General features: G+C 41.6%; 1 protein-coding gene across 10 annotated transcripts; it reads right to left on the bottom strand.

The window, feature by feature from the left end:
- Positions 1–722: 722 nt before the first annotated feature.
- On the bottom strand, positions 723–12,409 carry LOC112234007 (DCN1-like protein 5). Of its 10 annotated transcripts, none has more exons than XM_042296099.1 (11): positions 12,108–12,409; positions 9,542–9,612; positions 9,288–9,330; positions 9,086–9,188; positions 7,495–7,586; positions 4,485–4,555; positions 4,298–4,389; positions 3,094–3,202; positions 1,594–1,698; positions 1,354–1,460; positions 723–1,255 (listed from the first exon to the last, which is right to left on the bottom strand). In XM_042296099.1, exons 4-11 carry the CDS (start codon positions 9,154–9,156, stop codon positions 1,237–1,239), a joined length of 666 nt encoding a protein of 221 aa, XP_042152033.1. In that variant the 5' UTR covers positions 9,157–9,188; positions 9,288–9,330; positions 9,542–9,612; positions 12,108–12,409; the 3' UTR covers positions 723–1,236. The 10 variants fall into 10 exon arrangements, with proteins under 10 accessions (XP_042152033.1, XP_042152030.1, XP_042152035.1 ...); XM_042296096.1 differs by having other exon boundaries at positions 1,358–1,460; positions 12,108–12,406; XM_042296101.1 differs by lacking the exon at positions 7,495–7,586 and having other exon boundaries at positions 1,358–1,460; positions 12,108–12,408.
- Between the last annotated feature and the right edge of the window lie 4,497 nt (positions 12,410–16,906).

Genomic DNA, 16,906 nt, shown 5'->3' with positions numbered 1-16,906 from the left:
CTATTCAGAGGGTGAATGGGCAAGACAAAAGATGGTAGTAGGTGCCAGGCGCACCAGTTTAATTGTCAAGAACTAACACTGCTGGGTTTTTCCACGCTCAACAGTTTCCCGTGTGCATCAAGAATGGGTCCACCTCCCAAAGGGCAACCAGCCAACTTGACACAACTGTGGGAAACATTGGAGTCAACATGAGACAGCAATCCCTTTGGAATGCTTTCAACACCTTGTAGAGTCCATGCCCGACGACAAATTGAGACTGTTCTGAGGGCAAAAGGGGGTGCAACTCAATATTAGGACAGTTTTCTTAATGCTTTCTACACTGTGTATATTTCCATACTGAGGCTGGAGTAATACTGTGAAAATTCTGATCATGTACTTTTAGTGCAAGAACAGTTCGAAAAGACCACCTGTTTTGGTGGGATGGAGTTTTGGCCTGTCTGGTGACATCACCAGGCAGTAAATTTGTTAATAGACCAATAAGAAAGAGTTCCAAACCTTTCTGCCAATAACATAGTTCTCTTCTCCCCACTCAGACCACTTCCAGACAGACCTAGCAAAATTATTTCTTGAGAAATTGGTATTTGCTAAGTTCTGTTTCTTTTTGAGCATTTTAATTTAAAACAATCACATTAAGGACATGTTGATCCACCAGACCCAATGAGCATCAAGCAAGTGTATGGTAAACAAGATTCATTTTGTCGTACCAATCACAGCCCAGTATATTTGGTTGAATTCCATTCTTTATTCTTGTTCTGAAAACATACTATAAACAAGGTAAGACTCAAAAATGAAGGGAAAAAATGTTCAAGGAAACCGAAAAATTCCCCAGTCGAGCTTCACAACAATGGCTAGAGAACTGTGGCCACAGATGCAATATATATGAAAAATAGTTCCCCCTTTTGTTTCGTTTTTTGTTTGTTTTCTCCTTGTTGAACTTGCTTAAATTGACACTGACAAACTATCTTCAGAGAGAGAGGACTTCACTGTTTGGCCCACTAAGCAGAGGCCGTCACTGGAAGTGTATCTGCACGCCGTGACACCGTATGGGTGTGTGTGTGCACAGTCCATGGAAGGTGTGTGTGTGCCATCTCTCTATAGTGTGTGTGCCGTTTCTGTATATTTCAAACGGAGGGAGAACATCTTCATGTGAGCTTCTCTCTTTCTCCTCTTCTGCGGTTTGGCGAGTGTGTCCTCAGCTATAACGCTGCCAGCCGAGCTTTCTGCCACTCCACAAACTCATCCAATAACACCGGCCCTGCAGAGAGAGAGCGAGAGAGCGAGAGTAGTGTTAGACGGACTGTGTGTGTGTGTTTTTTCATGTGTTTTTGTATGCTTTAGTGTGTGTGTACGTACTCACAGGCTCCATCCTCGTCATAGTTACTGAGGTCTGTGCTGACTGTACGACTGAACTCTAAGACGTTATACCACTGGTCCTTATTCATCACCTTGTACTTGGACTGCTGCAGGGGAGGAGAGAAAATAGAGGAAGAGACAATAAAGGAGCGGGGATAGGGGGAGGAGAAAGGAGATCGATATTAGGAGGGAGTCAGTGCAGGGACAACACATTTGTGTTCAGCATAGGGTGTGTGTTACCTCCAGAAACTGGTTGAAGACAGGGAAGAGTGGCCATGTTCTCCCCAGTAGCAACCCTAGCATGGACTTAGCTGTGTCCATGTCCAGACTCCTCTGGTCCTTATCCTGGGGGGGGGGAGAAGGGGAGAGAACAGAGAGTCAGGGGGAGGGGTAAGAGAGAAAGAGGAAGAGGTAATGTATGCATTCAGACATTTTGTTACGTTACAGCCTTTTGATTAAATTACGTTTTTTCCTCATCAATCTACACACAATACCCCATGACAAAGGGAAAACAGGCTTTTTTTGCAAATGTATTAAAAATAAAAAACAGATACCTTACATGATAAGTATTCAGCCCTTTGCTATGAGATTTGAAATTGAGCTCAGGTGCATCCTGTTTCCATTGATCATCCTTGAGATGTTTTTACAACTTGATGGAGACCACCTGTGGTAAATTCAATTGATTGGACATGATTAGGAAAGGCTCTACAAGAGAGCAAAAACCAAGCCATGAGGTCAAAGGAATTGTCCGTAGAGCTCCGAGACAGGATTGTGTCGAGGCACAGATCTGGGGAAGGGTACCAAAAAATGTCTGCAGGATTGAAGGTCCCCAAGAGCACAGTGGCCTCAATCATTTTTAAATGGAAGAAGTTAAGAACCACCAAGACTCTTCCTAGAGCTGTCTGCACCACCATCATGACTGCTGCCATTGCCAGCCCCCTGGACACCCAGAGGCCCCGTGTAGAGACTCAGACCCCAGGACTGGCTGCCCGGCCAAACTGAGCAACCGGGGGAGAAGGGCCAATGTCAGGTAGGTGACCAAGAACCCGATGGTCACTCTGACATAGTTCCAGAGTTCCTCTGTGGAGATGGGAGAACCTTACCAGAAGGACAACCAGCACTCCACCAATTAGGCCTTTATGGTAGTGGCCAGAGGGAAGCCACTCCTCAGTAAAGGAACATAACAGCCCACTTGGAGTTTCCCAAAGGGCACCTAAAGGACTCTCAGACCATGATAAACAAGATTATCTGGTCTGATGAAACCAAGATTTTACTCTTTGGCCTGAATGCCAAGCGTCACGTCTGGAGGAAACCTGGCACCATCCCTACGGTGAAGCATGGTGGTGGCAGCATCATGCTATGAGGATGTTTTTCATCAGCAGGGACTGGGAGACTAGTCAGGATCAAGGGAAAGATGAATGGGGCAAAGTACAGAGATCCTTGATGAAAACCTGCTCTAGAGCGCTCAGGACCATCAAAGTACATATGTAAATGTGATTCCAGTTTTTTAAATATTTTATACATTTGCAAACATTTCTAAAATCCATTTTTTTTCTTGGTCTTTATAGGGTATTGTGTGTATATTGAGAGGGGGGAGACGATTTAATCCATTTAAAAACAAGGCTGTAACAAAATGTGGGAAAAGGGGTCTGAATACTTTCCAAATGCAACCAGACCCTCTACTCTCTTCTTAGGAGGTCAAACCATTTCCTGACTGTGAACCAGTGAATGAGGACTCACCCTGGCAAAGTCAAAGGCGTATCTGTAGATGTTTTTAAAGATGATCGTGTCGTTGAGATGATTGCGAAGGTAGTCCAGTTTCCCCTGTAACCTCTCTATGCAGTCACACCTATAGGGGGGTCACAAACAAACATGGTTTCCCAGTCACACCTATAGGGGGGGTTTCCCAGTCACACCTATGGGGGGTCACAAACAAACATGGTTTCCCAGTCACACCTATAGGGGGGTCAGGGGGTCACAAACAAACATGGTTTCCCAGTCACACCTATGGGGGGTAGTGTCACTAACAAACATGGTTTCCCAGTCACACCTATAGGGGGTGTAGTGTCACTAACAAACATGGTTTCCCAGTCACACCTATAGCGGCGTGTCAGTGTCACTAACACACATGATTTCCCAGTCACACCTATAGGGGGTGTAGTGTCACTAACACACATGGTTTCCCAGTCACACCTATAGGGGGTGTAGTGTCACTAACACACATGGTTTCCAAGTCACACCTATAGGGGGTGTAGTGTCACTAACACACATGGTTTCCCAGTCACACCTATAGGGGGTGTAGTGTCACTAACACACATGGTTTCCAAGTCACACCTACAGGGGGTGTAGTGTCACTAACACACACGGTTTCCAAGTCACACCTACAGGGGGTGTAGTGTCACTAACACACATGATTTCCCAGTCACACCTATAGGGGGTGTAGTGTCACTAACACACATGGTTTCCCAGTCACACCTACAGGGGGTGTAGTGTCACTAACACACATGGTTTCCCAGTCATACCTATAGGGGGTGTAGTGTCACTAACACACATGATTTCCCAGTCATATACCTATAGGGAGGGGGTGTAGTGTCACTAACACACATGATTTCCCAGTCATATACCTATAGAGAGGGGGTGTAGTGTCACTAACACACATGATTTCCCAGTCATATACCTATAGGTAGGGGGTGTAGTGTCACTAACACACATGGTTTCCCAGTCACACCTATAGGGGGTGTAGTGTCACTAACACACATGGTTTCCCAGTCACACCTATAGGGGAGGGGTGTGTAGTGTCACTAACACACATGGTTTCCCAGTCACACCTATAGGGGGAGGGGGGTGTGTAGTGTCACTAACACACACGGTTTCCCAGTCACACCTATAGAGTGAGAAGCATCAGGAACATAGACATGCGATGTGGTAAATCAAGGTTACTCACTGTAGTAAAGTCATTCCCTTAAGCCACTCCTCCTTAGTGAAAAATCCCATATTTGGAGCTTCTAGTTTCCAGGCTATAACTAACATAATTATCTGAAAAAGAGAAAGATGGAGAGCGGGGAGGGAGAGAACATGCATCATAATTATCAACGATGGATGGATGAAGAGAAAAGACGAGGAAGACTAACGTTTTCTGGTTCCACTCCAATGTCTTCACAGAACTTCTCCATCCCCTCTGGACCCAACACCTCATCTGGACCTGGTACACAGGAAGCAGGTACAAAAACACACACAAAATGGTATAAATGACTCAATACTTAGTGACCAATAATCAGCTTCAGAGTTCCTTGCAATTTAAAAAGAGTCCTGAGTGTGTAGCCAAGTTAATCGGCCATCTTATTTTTCTATCTGTGATCATCATGACATACAGTGCCTTCAGAAAGTATTCACACCCCTTGACTTTTTCCCACATTTTGTCGTGTTAGAGACTGAATTTAAAATCGATTAAATTGAGACGTGTCACTGGCCTACACACAATATCCCATAATGTCAAAGTGGAATTATGTTTAGACATTTTTACAAATGAATAAAAAGCTGAAATGTCTCGAGTCAATTAGTATTCAACCCCTTTGTAATGGCAAGCCTAAATAAAGTTCAGAAGTACAAATATGAGAAGTACTCAAATAAGTCACACAATAGGTTGCATGGACTCACTCTTTGTGCAACAATAGTGTTTAACATTACTTTTGAATGACCACCTCATCTCTGTACCTTACAATTACCTGTAAAGTCCCACAGTCGAGCAGTAAATTTAAAACAGATTCAACCACAAAAACCAAGGACGTTTTCCAATGCCTCACAAAGAAGGGCACCTATTGGTAGATGGGTTAAACTAAAGCAGACATTGAATATCCCTTTTGAGAATGGTGACGTTATTAATTACACGTTGAATGGTGTATCAACACACCCAGTCACTACAAGGATACAGGCGTCCTTCCCAACTCAGTTGCCGGAGAGGAAGGAATCCGCTCAGGGATTTCACCATAAGGCCAAGGGTGACTTTAAAACAGTTACAGAGTTTAATGGCTGTGATAGGATACAACTGAGGATGAATCAACAACATTGTAGTTACTCCACAATGCTAACCTAAATGACAAGGAAAAATAAGGAAAAATGTACAGAATTAAAAATATTCCAAAACATGCATCCTGTTTGCTATAAGGAACGAAAGTAAAACTGCAAATAATTTGGCAAAGAAATAAACTATGTCCTGAATACAAAGCATTATGTGTGGTGCAAATCCAACACAACACATCACTGAGTACCAGTCTTCATATATGTAAGCATGGTGGTGGCTGCATCATGTTATGGGTATTTGTATTTATTATGGATCCCCATTCGTTACTGCCAAGGCAGCACCTACTCTTCCTGGGTCCAGAAGAATAAGGCAGTTTATACAATTTAAAAAAACATTACAATACATTCACAGATTTCACAACACAATGTGTGCCCTCAGGGCCCCTACTCCACCACATATCTACAGTAGTAAATCCATGTGCATGTGTGTGTATGCATGTGTCTGTGTTGCTTCACAGTCCCTGCTGTTCCATAAGGTGTTTTTTTAAATAGTTAAAAAAAAAATCTAATCTTACTTCTTGCGTCAGTTATTTGATGTGGAATAGAGTTCCATGTAGTCATGGCTCTATGTAGTACTGCTTGTCATCGTCAAGGACTAGGGAGTTTTTTTTTTAATAAAAAGAAACAGAATAGAGCTAAGCACAGGCAAAAGCCTAGAGGAAAATCTGGTTCAGTTTGCTTTCCAACAGACACTGGGAGAAAAACACACATTTCAGAAGGACAATAACCTAAAACACAATGCCAAATATACACTGGAGCTGCTTACCAAGACGACATTGAATGTTCCAGAGTGGCCTGGTTAGTTTTGACTTAAATTGGCTCAATCTATGGCAAGATTTGAAAATGGCTGTCTCGCAATAATTAACAACCAACTTGACAAAGTTTTAAGAATTTAAAAAAGAATGTGCAAATACTGTACAATCCAGGTGTGCAAAACTTTTAGAGACTTAACCAGAAAGACTCACAGACAATGTTCCCTCTAAACTGCGTGCAGACTCGCAGCTCCCGTTAGTTAACTATTTCAACGTTTCCCTCTACTGTGCGAATTGTGATCGAATCAACGCAATATACTGAAACAAAACGAACTATGTAAGACATTTTCTTGTAGGTAGAGCACAGAGTAGGATTCTATTGCATTGACAAGCATGACTCAGGCCCATACTCTACACAGACCGGTGCGCCATAGCCAATCAGAGTTGCAGTATCCCTATATGCAAATAGACCGTTGCCATATATGGAGCTGTTCCATTCACTTTGAACTGTGTTTACAGCATAAGTGGTCGGGAGTAGATACACTTGTTTTGAGATCAAAGCAAGAGCTGCATGTAGCCAGATGTGTACATTTTTTAGTAAGTCAGTTTTAGCCCAGTTATTTCTAGTCAGCAGTGGGGGAGTGGTTGCTTCCTGTAAGAGCACATCTTTCAAAAGCAAGTTGCATAAAGAGCTTTTTTTCTGTCTTAAAGGGGCAGTGTCGTATTTTGAGACAGGCTTGAATAAGCTAAGTAGAAAATAGGCAGAGGGTAGCATAATTTGTCTGATTCTCTGTAATAATGGTAAGGGAATAGTGGTTTCTTGCATCAAACACCACAACATTTTCAGTCACCTTGTCTGAAGGACAAGTGGATAAACAGGTTAATGTCCATCCTTAAAAGTTGTTTATTTTATTTCAGTTTATATACATTGAACACCACACATTGTCTGCTACTGTAGGCTGAATGAAGGAACAGCTATTTCCATGTAAACATGTTATGGGATGTATTTTCTACATTGTTTTCTATGGTAGACCACTCTGATAGGCCTACATTATGATCAAATAGCAACAGTAGCCTACTTGGAGAGAGAACATTGTTCATAGCTGTAATCGCTGCCAAAGGTGATTGTCTAACATGTAATCGACTCAGGGGTGTGAATACTTATGTAAATGAGATATTTAATTTTCAATACAGATGGGTGAGAAAAATATATAGTTATTCAATTTTGAATTCAGGCTGTAACATAACAAAATGTGGAATTTTTATTTAACCTTTAACTAGGCATGGATACTTTCTGAAGGCACTGTACCTGTGTACTCGTAGAACCAGGCCAGACATTTCTTATTGGAGAACTGGTCCTCTGGGCTGATCAACCGGCCTGGAGCCTGAGGTCTGCAGAAACTACACCACACAGGATAGAACACAGTCAGAAACTACACCACACAGGATAGAACACAGTCAGAAACTACACCACACAGGATAGAACACAGTCAGAAACTACACCACACAGGATAGAACACAGTCAGAAACTACACCACACAGGATAGAACACAGTCAGAAACTACACCACACAGGATAGAACAAAGTCAGAAACTACACCACACAGGACAGAACACAGTCAGAAACTACACCACTCGGGACAGAACACAGTCAGAAACTACACCACACGGGACAGAACACAGTCAGAAACTACACCACACGGGATAGAACACAGTCAGAAACTACACCACACGGGACAGAACAGTCAGAAACTACACCACATGGGACAGAACACAGTCAGAAACTACACCACACGGGACAGAACACAGTCAGAAACTACACCACACGGGACAGAACAGTCAGAAACTACACCACACAGGGACAGAACACAGTCAGAAACTACACCACACGGGACAGAACACAGTCAGAAACTACACCACACGGGACAGAACACAGTCAGAAACTACACCACACGGGATAGAACACAGTCAGAAACTACACCACACAGGACAGAACACAGTCAGAAACTACACCACACAGGACAGAACACAGTCAGAAACTACACCACACGGGACAGAACACAGTCAGAAACTACACCACACGGGATAGAACACAGTCAAACTACACCACACGGGTCAGAACAGTCAGAAACTACACCACACGGGACAGAACACAGTCAGAAACTACACCATACGGGACAGAACACAGTCAGAAACTACACCACACGGGATAGAACACAGTCAGAAACTACACCACACAGGATAGAACACAGTCAGAAACTACACCACACAGGATAGAACACAGTCAGAAACTACACCACACAGGATAGAACACAGTCAGAAACTACACCACAGGATAGAACATGGTCACTAAACAGACTCAGACACATGCATGAGGAGTTCTTAGGATATTCAGTGTCACACACACTCCTCCCTCTTTCCTTTCCTGTGGACTGACTGAGGTCTGTGCTGCATAATGGGACAAATATGTGCTGAGTGTTGAGTTCCCCAGTCAAGCAGCAAGGCTCACTGCACAGAGCAAAGCCAGCAAGCAGCAGCTGCAACACACACATACGGTGGAATGGGTGAGGAGAAGGAAGGTCTACAGTAGAACGGTTGGGTGAGGCAGAGTTCCACTACAGCAGGTTTTTAAGGGGTGGGAATCATGAAATGGGGTGTGTGGAGGAAAAAGACCAAACATCCAATAGTGAAGGATGGTGGAAGAAGTGGTGAGGAGCAGGAGAGGTGAGGAACAGGAGAGGTGAGACGCAGGAAAGGTGAAAAGCAGGAAAGGTGAGGAACAGGAGAGGTGAGGAACAGGAGAGGTGAGGAACAGGAGAGGTGAGGAACAGGAGAGGTGAGGAACAGGAGAGGTGAGGAACAGGAGAGGTGACGGGTGGTGGGTGAGGAAGGGTTCCTCACCAGGTGATTTTACACTTCCTGAGTCCCGGGTCATCTGACCCTGAAGACTTCCTCTTTTTCTTCACAGGCATCGCAGAGTTTCCACACGGGTTAACTAGCTGGGCTGGGTCCACACACACACACACCGAGTCTGTCAGCTCACCGAGCTGAGAGCCATACCATAAACAGTATACTATTTACAGATAGTATATAGGAGAAGTACCTATGTATTTCTGGTCTCCTTGTCCATTCAAATCTATAAGATTCTATAATAAAAACACAGTTTACAGTGAGACTTGAGGTGATAAACTACATAGTACCATAACATTATAAAGCATACATAAAGACAAGACAGTATGGTCACATCACATAGCTAATCAACTCTCAGAATGCCCCTGCTCTGGCAGTGGCTCAACTAGCTATCTAGCTACAGTACTGAGTTATCCCAATAGTTCACTCATGAGTCTGTTAACTTACAAATCTGTCCAGTGTCTGTGATACCGTCTGTAGGTCTGTCTCCTCAGCCAGTACGAACACTGTGTACTATCCTACAGCGACAGACAGAGAGAGAGCGAGCGGGAGGGAGAGTTGAGATGACATAGTAGCTAATATACTGGCAAGCTAGCTTCGTCTTGTGTAAGTGGTATTCGGGGTTGTGCGCCAGACAAGGCGTAAACCACAAATCAGATAACTCCTATGTTTAATGTTAGCCAGTTGGCTGTATATCGAAGCAGCTACCTAGTCTAAACAAACAGATCTCATCCAATGCATGTGTTGTTAATAATTGGCTAGCTGCTATCTGGTCCATAAGTTATGTGGACCGTAGCCCATTCAATAGACAGTAGCTGCAGTGGTGTCTGGAGAAGTGGGTACACTCTAATTATCTAAAAGGAAAGGCGCACTGTGCTGAAAATTCAATGTTCTCCAATAGTTTGAGTTTTCCTCTCAAAATCACAATTCTTGATAGAAAAACAACAAAAATTGCATGTTCCTAGTCTACAACAATGCTTAAACCACACCAGGAGACCATTTATGAGGTCTGGGAATATCAAATCATATTTTGGAGGAGGGTGTAGTTGCCCTTTATTAAATTGTACACCTAGCAAGGGACCATTTGGCTAGCGGTGTTCCTGCACACAATGTAGGCCTACAGTAGAGTACATGCGATGTAAGAGTTTGCAAAACAAATGCCCTCCCAATTGATACAAATCATAGATATCATTCTGCCAGGTAGGCGTACTTTGCAGTCAACATTTAATTGGGTAGACTTTTTAGGAAAGGCTTCAGAAATGTTCATTCAAACAGCGCATGATAACTGAATTGCAAGGCAAAGATTCAACCAGGACTTCAGACAAAACATTTTCAATACCTGGTTTGCATACCCATTGTTTCCTTAGTTAGCATTTACTAGTAGATATCCTGAATTGAAATGTCTTTCCTACCTACCAGCTACTGATGTCGTTATTTTGTGAGATGCTCCAGGCGACAACCAGTCTCTTGCTGAAACTAGGCTGTGTGCGGCGGACATGTGAATACATTGAGTGAACAAAATAGTAAGAACACCTGCTCTTTCCATGACTGACCAAGTGAATCCAGGCTATGATCCCTTATTGATGTCACTTGTTAAATCCACTTCAATCAGTGTAGATGAAGGGGAGGACACATAGCCCCCACTACACCACTGGGTAGGTAGATGGGTATACCCCCCTTGGGTTCTCGAGACCTGTGGACCTTTCTGTTTGAAGCTGATAAATAAACGTGAAATAACCGGATATTGTAAAATCAGAGCTAGCGGCCAGATTTCATCAAAGTTACTTTGATAGTCTAGTTATCTAAAGTTACATTTCTACCGGATTCTTTAATGTACAGACAGCAGACATATCAATGATCGCTATTCTAATAGTTAACGTTAGTCACCCAGTTAAAGCACACAGAACTACAACAAATAGCGATATGCATCGACACACATGCAGGAGTATCTCCCAGTTATTGTTGTAGGTGCTAACTAACGTTAAACAACGCTGGTCAGAATAACTGCGTCACCGTAATGCCGAACGATGCGAAACATTCAGAAACCCACTGCACTGGGTAACTAGCTAGATAGTCGAAATATTAGTCTAAATATGAACTATAATACAATGCCAAAGTACGTTATAGCGGTTGTTATCAAATCCAATTTTTAAAAAGATAGGCTAGACCTGTCATATGAAATATTGTCAGAGTACTAATGTTAGCTAGCGGCTAGCCAACTTAACTGCGATTGCAAAGGCTAACTAGACAGGTAGCTTACAACATGCATTGCTTTTCGAAATAAAATGTAATTCATCACATGAGCCAAATACAACAGGTGTAGACTTTACAGCGAAATGCTTGTTTACGAACCTTTCCAAACGATGCAAGGTTTCAAATGTAAAATTAATGGATCAACGTTATTTGGCAATCAATGACCTACTAACGTTAGTAAGTTAGCTAGCTTAGTGAAGCAAACAACGTTGTTGTTCTGGCTGAATCAGGACTATACATGTGATTAATCATCTTAACCACAAAATTAATTATCTGCATAAAGATTACGCCAATACACACACTGGGGCGTTGCTTTTTTGTTGTTGTCAAGAAAGATAGCTAGCTAGTTCGAGTTAACTAAAAATTAAGCTAATTAGCTAGCTAGCCAACTAACGCGGGTAGCTAACAGTCAGATACTTTAGCTAGCCAGTTCGCAGGTTATTTCTGTCACGATGACGTTCAAAAGCCAACAGTCGAATGCGTGGGACCGGCAAAGAAGGCTGTATTTAACTAGCATGTCTAGCTAAGGTTAGCTAGAATACACTGGGTAAAGAGATCAATCGAATTCGACCAAAACAATGGAAACGATTAGCTGGAATGCTAAACTTAGTTTCTCAACAAGTCAGAAAACATATGTAGCCGTTGTTGGCTAACGTATCTAGCCAAATATTTGCCACAGGTTTACGTCAGTGCATCCACCCAAGGGGGGATATACAACACCGTTTTGGATATTAAAAGTATGTGAATATTTTATGCAAACCTTGGATTCCAAGAGTTGTGTTTCTTTTATGCGAGTAGATCATGTACTTTCACGGTTGCAACCTCGCGAGCTGATCACTTTCCAAGTGGTAAAGCGAACTGCTTTCTTCCGGGGCAACAGAGAGCTATGGAACGTACCACATGATTTCAATGGGTGCGCGATCGAGTCGTACTAGCTATGGAAATAAATCAAATTGCAGGTCGAATTATTCGAATATGTACTTTACCGTACTTGATTAAAAATAATATCGAACGCATGAAATTGGTAAGAAATATAAAATAACTAACGATTATGTATAAATAAAACGCCCCCCTTCCTCCCTCTACCAGAAATGACGAATACCTCAGGTCTGCCTGTTTCTCAGTTTATCTCTTTTCCCCACATGTCCCTACAGTGTGAAGTATCTTTGCGTGTCAAAACAGACGTCAAATAACACTATTTTTAACGTGTCAAATAAGGTTGTTGACCAGTCAGGACCTGAATATGACTGCACGTCACATAATAATTTGATCCGTTCATTATTTTTTGTTCGTAGTTATTACACATTATTTACACTGTCACTCGTATTTCACATCTCACAACGATTCAAAGCTGGGACCGAGACTGAAAAACAGCTTCTATCTCAAGGCCATCAGACTGTTAAACAGCCATCACTAACATTGAGTGGTTGCTGCCAACATACTGACTCAAATCTCTAGCCACTTTAATAATTACAAATTGGATGTAATAAATGTATCACTAGTCACTTTAAACAATGCCACTTTATATAATGTTTGCATACCATACATTACTCATCACATATGTATATACTGTACTCTATACCATCTACTGCATCTTGCCTATGCCGTTCGGCCATCGCTCATCCATATATTTATATGTACATTATCTTATTAATTCCTTTACACTTGTTTGTAAAAGGTAGTTGTTGTGAAATATTACTGCATGGTCGGAACTAGAGGGCATAAGCTTTTCGCTACACTCGCATTAACATCTGCTAACCATGTGTATGTGACCAATACATTTTGATTTGATTCATCGATACGTATGCTATGTTGCTAGTAAAGTTGACTCGCGCACCTACAGCGCTGGACATAAAAGAAAGCCAGCCAGCTCATGGACTCAAACAATGTTCTTCCCCAAAAATACAGCAAAACGACCTAATCTGAATTCAGTAGCTATAGTTAGCTAGCTAACTATATAGCTAGGTGTCATCATCTAAAATAACCCGAATTTATAAAGCAGTTCTTATTAGATTAATGGTGGTCTGACCAATCTTTGTGAAGCTAGCCACAATAGTGGACTTTGCGGTTAGCCTTCAAAATAAAAGTATGTAATTGACAGTGATGCAAATTAACACAAATAGTAGAATTATGCCATAATTGAATAGATCATGCTAAACGAGGTTGGAATGTTGTTACATAAAATCATTATAAAACAATAATTTGTTAATTTGACAATAATCAGTTTAAATCACACTGGATGTGTTATACTTTAGAATTGCATTGGGGGCATACTTATTTCACTGTACAGCCTTACCTATGGATTGTGGATCAATGACATGGGGTATCAGTCTACTCAGTGACACCCAGAGAACATTAGCGTCGTAGCTCTTATTGTGGGACTCTGAAACAACTGTGAATTGAGCCACATTTAAACTCGACACAGTTGTGTTCTGTGGGTGTCACCTAGTAGACTGGTACGCCATTTCATTTCTTCACATTCCAACATTGATAACATTATCTAGTCTAAATATGGCATGATTCCTCCAATTGTAACCGTCTGAATCACTTTCAGAGGTACTTTTATTTTGAAGGCAAACTGCAAATTCCATGATTGTGCTTAATCCTTATTGTGGCTAGCTTCACAACACATAACCCGGTCCAGTCGAGCCAGATGAAATTAGCTGGTTGTTTATAACGTTAGCTTTGGGCAACAGGGTTAAGTAGCTGGCTCGCTATTTATTTTTATGAATTTAAATTCAATTTCAATAGGCGAACAACAAGTGGCTACCTAGCTAATACTTAATCACAAGGATTCCTAAATCATTGCTAAGAATAATGAAAATGACTGCAGTTTCTACTGTTCATTGTTTTCAGGCTGGTTGTATGGTGCTAGCTAGGTACCAAGCTAAAGCTAGCTAGCTAGCCCAGAAGTTGCGGTTGAACAAGTAATGCTTTATTACCAACGCGGTATTGTAAACACATCGTTCGTGGCCGGTGTTTGCAGACTTTTTTGTACAGCTTTGACAGTGCTACTTATAGTAGTGGTGGTGCTTGGCTTGCACGTGCAAATTCAGAACACACAACATTCTATAATAGAACTGTGTTACTTGTGTATCTTTTTTGACACACAAAGACCCAAACAGCGTTCCATACATAGCAGGCCAATTAAACTTTAAATATATATATATATATCTCAATGGGCAATCATCACACTATCTTCTGTTCCATAAAGTTTCTGACTTCTTAAAAGGGGCATTGGTATGCTTCAGGAGGGCTACTATCAAAGTACACTGAGAGGAAGAACAACATTTTGAATTGTGCCTGTCCTACACATGTCTATAGATAAGTACATCTCTGTCTATAGAAAAACATCAGAAGACAAAGGAAACCAAGAGCAGTGGAGATGACTCTCTCTTTACAGTACAGTTTTTATTTGCCAGGAAATAAATTATACAAAAAATAGCTCAAAGTCACAAACCAAAAAATTATAATAATGCAGCACATCTAAGTAGTTGAGTCCAACAGCCAGAATACTCCCATTCAAACAATGTACAGCATTATATCTTTACTCAAAGTAGGGTCACATTCATCTGGTAATGTTATGATTGATAAAACTTAGTTTTCAAGTTTCCACTCAAGGCTCCAGATATGCAAGTAGGGAAGAAGAGGAAGAGATACATACGGGTCTTATGATTACCCATCTGTTTACCATCATCACAAACACTTAAACACAAACTGAAGCAAGATGTCAGTCTCATAACACAATAAGAGTTGCTCTATCTGAAATTTCTGTGCAGAGAAAAACATGAATTGTTACAACAAAAATGTAGTATGTCATTGTTTAATACTGTTTATTTGTTGTTACTCATAAAGTGACCTAAGTTGTGTCATCTTAAAACATTGTTGAACATGGCTAAAATCTAGAGAATAGCTAAGTGTATCAGACGGAGTTACATTAAGTACATTACTCTGATAACATATCTTAAGAATGCGCTAATTGAGTGTGCTAAATTACTAAAATGTAATAACACTTTGCCTACGTCCCCAAATGACACCTTATTCCTTATATAGTGCACTACTTTTGACCAGAGCCCTATGGGCCTTGTTCAAAAGTAGTGCACTAAATAGGAAATAGGGTGTCATTTGGGACAAAGACTTCTTCTCTAGGTTGTTTTGATGCAACAACTACAGCAGTGATGCGTAACCATTAATGTCAGATACCAGGGAAGGAAGACATGAAAAAGAACAACGTTACTAAAACCTGGGCCTGCTGGACACAATGTCATTCAGTGGACGATATCACCGCATAAAACTCAATAATGATAAACACACACTTTTTATTCACAAAGACAGATATCCTTCAGAGTAACTGTTCTAAAGTTGAACTAGTCAGTCGGTTGAGAAATGTAACTAGCTCACGTGGAGGAGAGCCTCTTATTGCCAGTTGACAGGTAGTAGTTATCCACACATGACATTACCCGGTAGAATAAACTATTAACTGTTTTGTCAATAGTCATTGTGTGTACGTGTGTTTCTCATAGGTGTCCTCCACTGTAGAATGGTGGACTATGCGTAGGTATGTAGTGTGTGTGAAATAAAGCCATGACATCATGATCAAACAATTCATAACTGCTAAATCCCAAGTAATGTTTCCATCATCTGACAATCACTTTGTCTTGAGGTGTCTAAATTGATTCCAATGTGGTTGCATTAAAATCAGAGTGAGAGAAAAGAGGACATTGACACCTAGGCTGCGTCCCAAATGGCACCATATTCCCCACATAGTGCACAACTTTTGACCAGAGCCTTATAGGTCCTGGTCAAAAGTGGTGCACTATATAGGGAATAGGATGCCATTTGGGGTGCACTGTAATATCCCACAGTACAACATTATCCCAATGCCAGAAGTAAAACTCAAACTAACAAGAGTAAAAGCGGGATAGTGTTATTAAGTCGTCTCATTCATTTAATCATGTAACATTACTCCAAATCAATAAGTGGCTATGTACACCTAGTAGCCCGCTACAGACCGGACCTATTTATCAAACACTCGCATACAAACACTCGACAGCAACACATTTTTTTCCCTTCTATCATCACCCTCCCCACTCATATCATACTGCAACACACAGTCTTCTGTAAAAGGTTGTGGGTAGGGTACATTAATAGCAACACTGCAGTGCCGTTGCTTTAGCAACATGACCTCATCACAGGAAGTGCTCCAGTAGGAGGGGCTGTCGAGCTATTGCACTGGAGGGATTTTACTGGGGCACCCTATTCCATATATAGGATATCAAATATTTTTCCCTTAGTAGGGAATATATATATATTTTCCTACACTGCTCAAAAAAATAAAGGGAACACTTAAACAACACAATGTAACTCCAAGTCAATCACACTTCTGTGAAATCAAACTGTCCACTTAGGAAGCAACACTGATTGACAGTACATCAGGAGACGTGGAGGAGGCCGTAGGAGGGCAACAACCCAGCAGCAGGACCGCTACCTCCGCCTTTGTGCAAGGAGGAGCACTGCCAGAGCCCTGCAAAATGACCCCCAGCAGGCCACAAATGTACA

This window comes from Oncorhynchus tshawytscha, linkage group LG13 (assembly GCF_018296145.1).
Source record: "Oncorhynchus tshawytscha isolate Ot180627B linkage group LG13, Otsh_v2.0, whole genome shotgun sequence".
In the NCBI taxonomy this organism is placed as follows: domain Eukaryota; kingdom Metazoa; phylum Chordata; class Actinopteri; order Salmoniformes; family Salmonidae; genus Oncorhynchus; species Oncorhynchus tshawytscha.
Note: the sequence above shows the minus strand (reverse complement) of the source record. Positions and strands in the feature narration are given on the sequence as shown.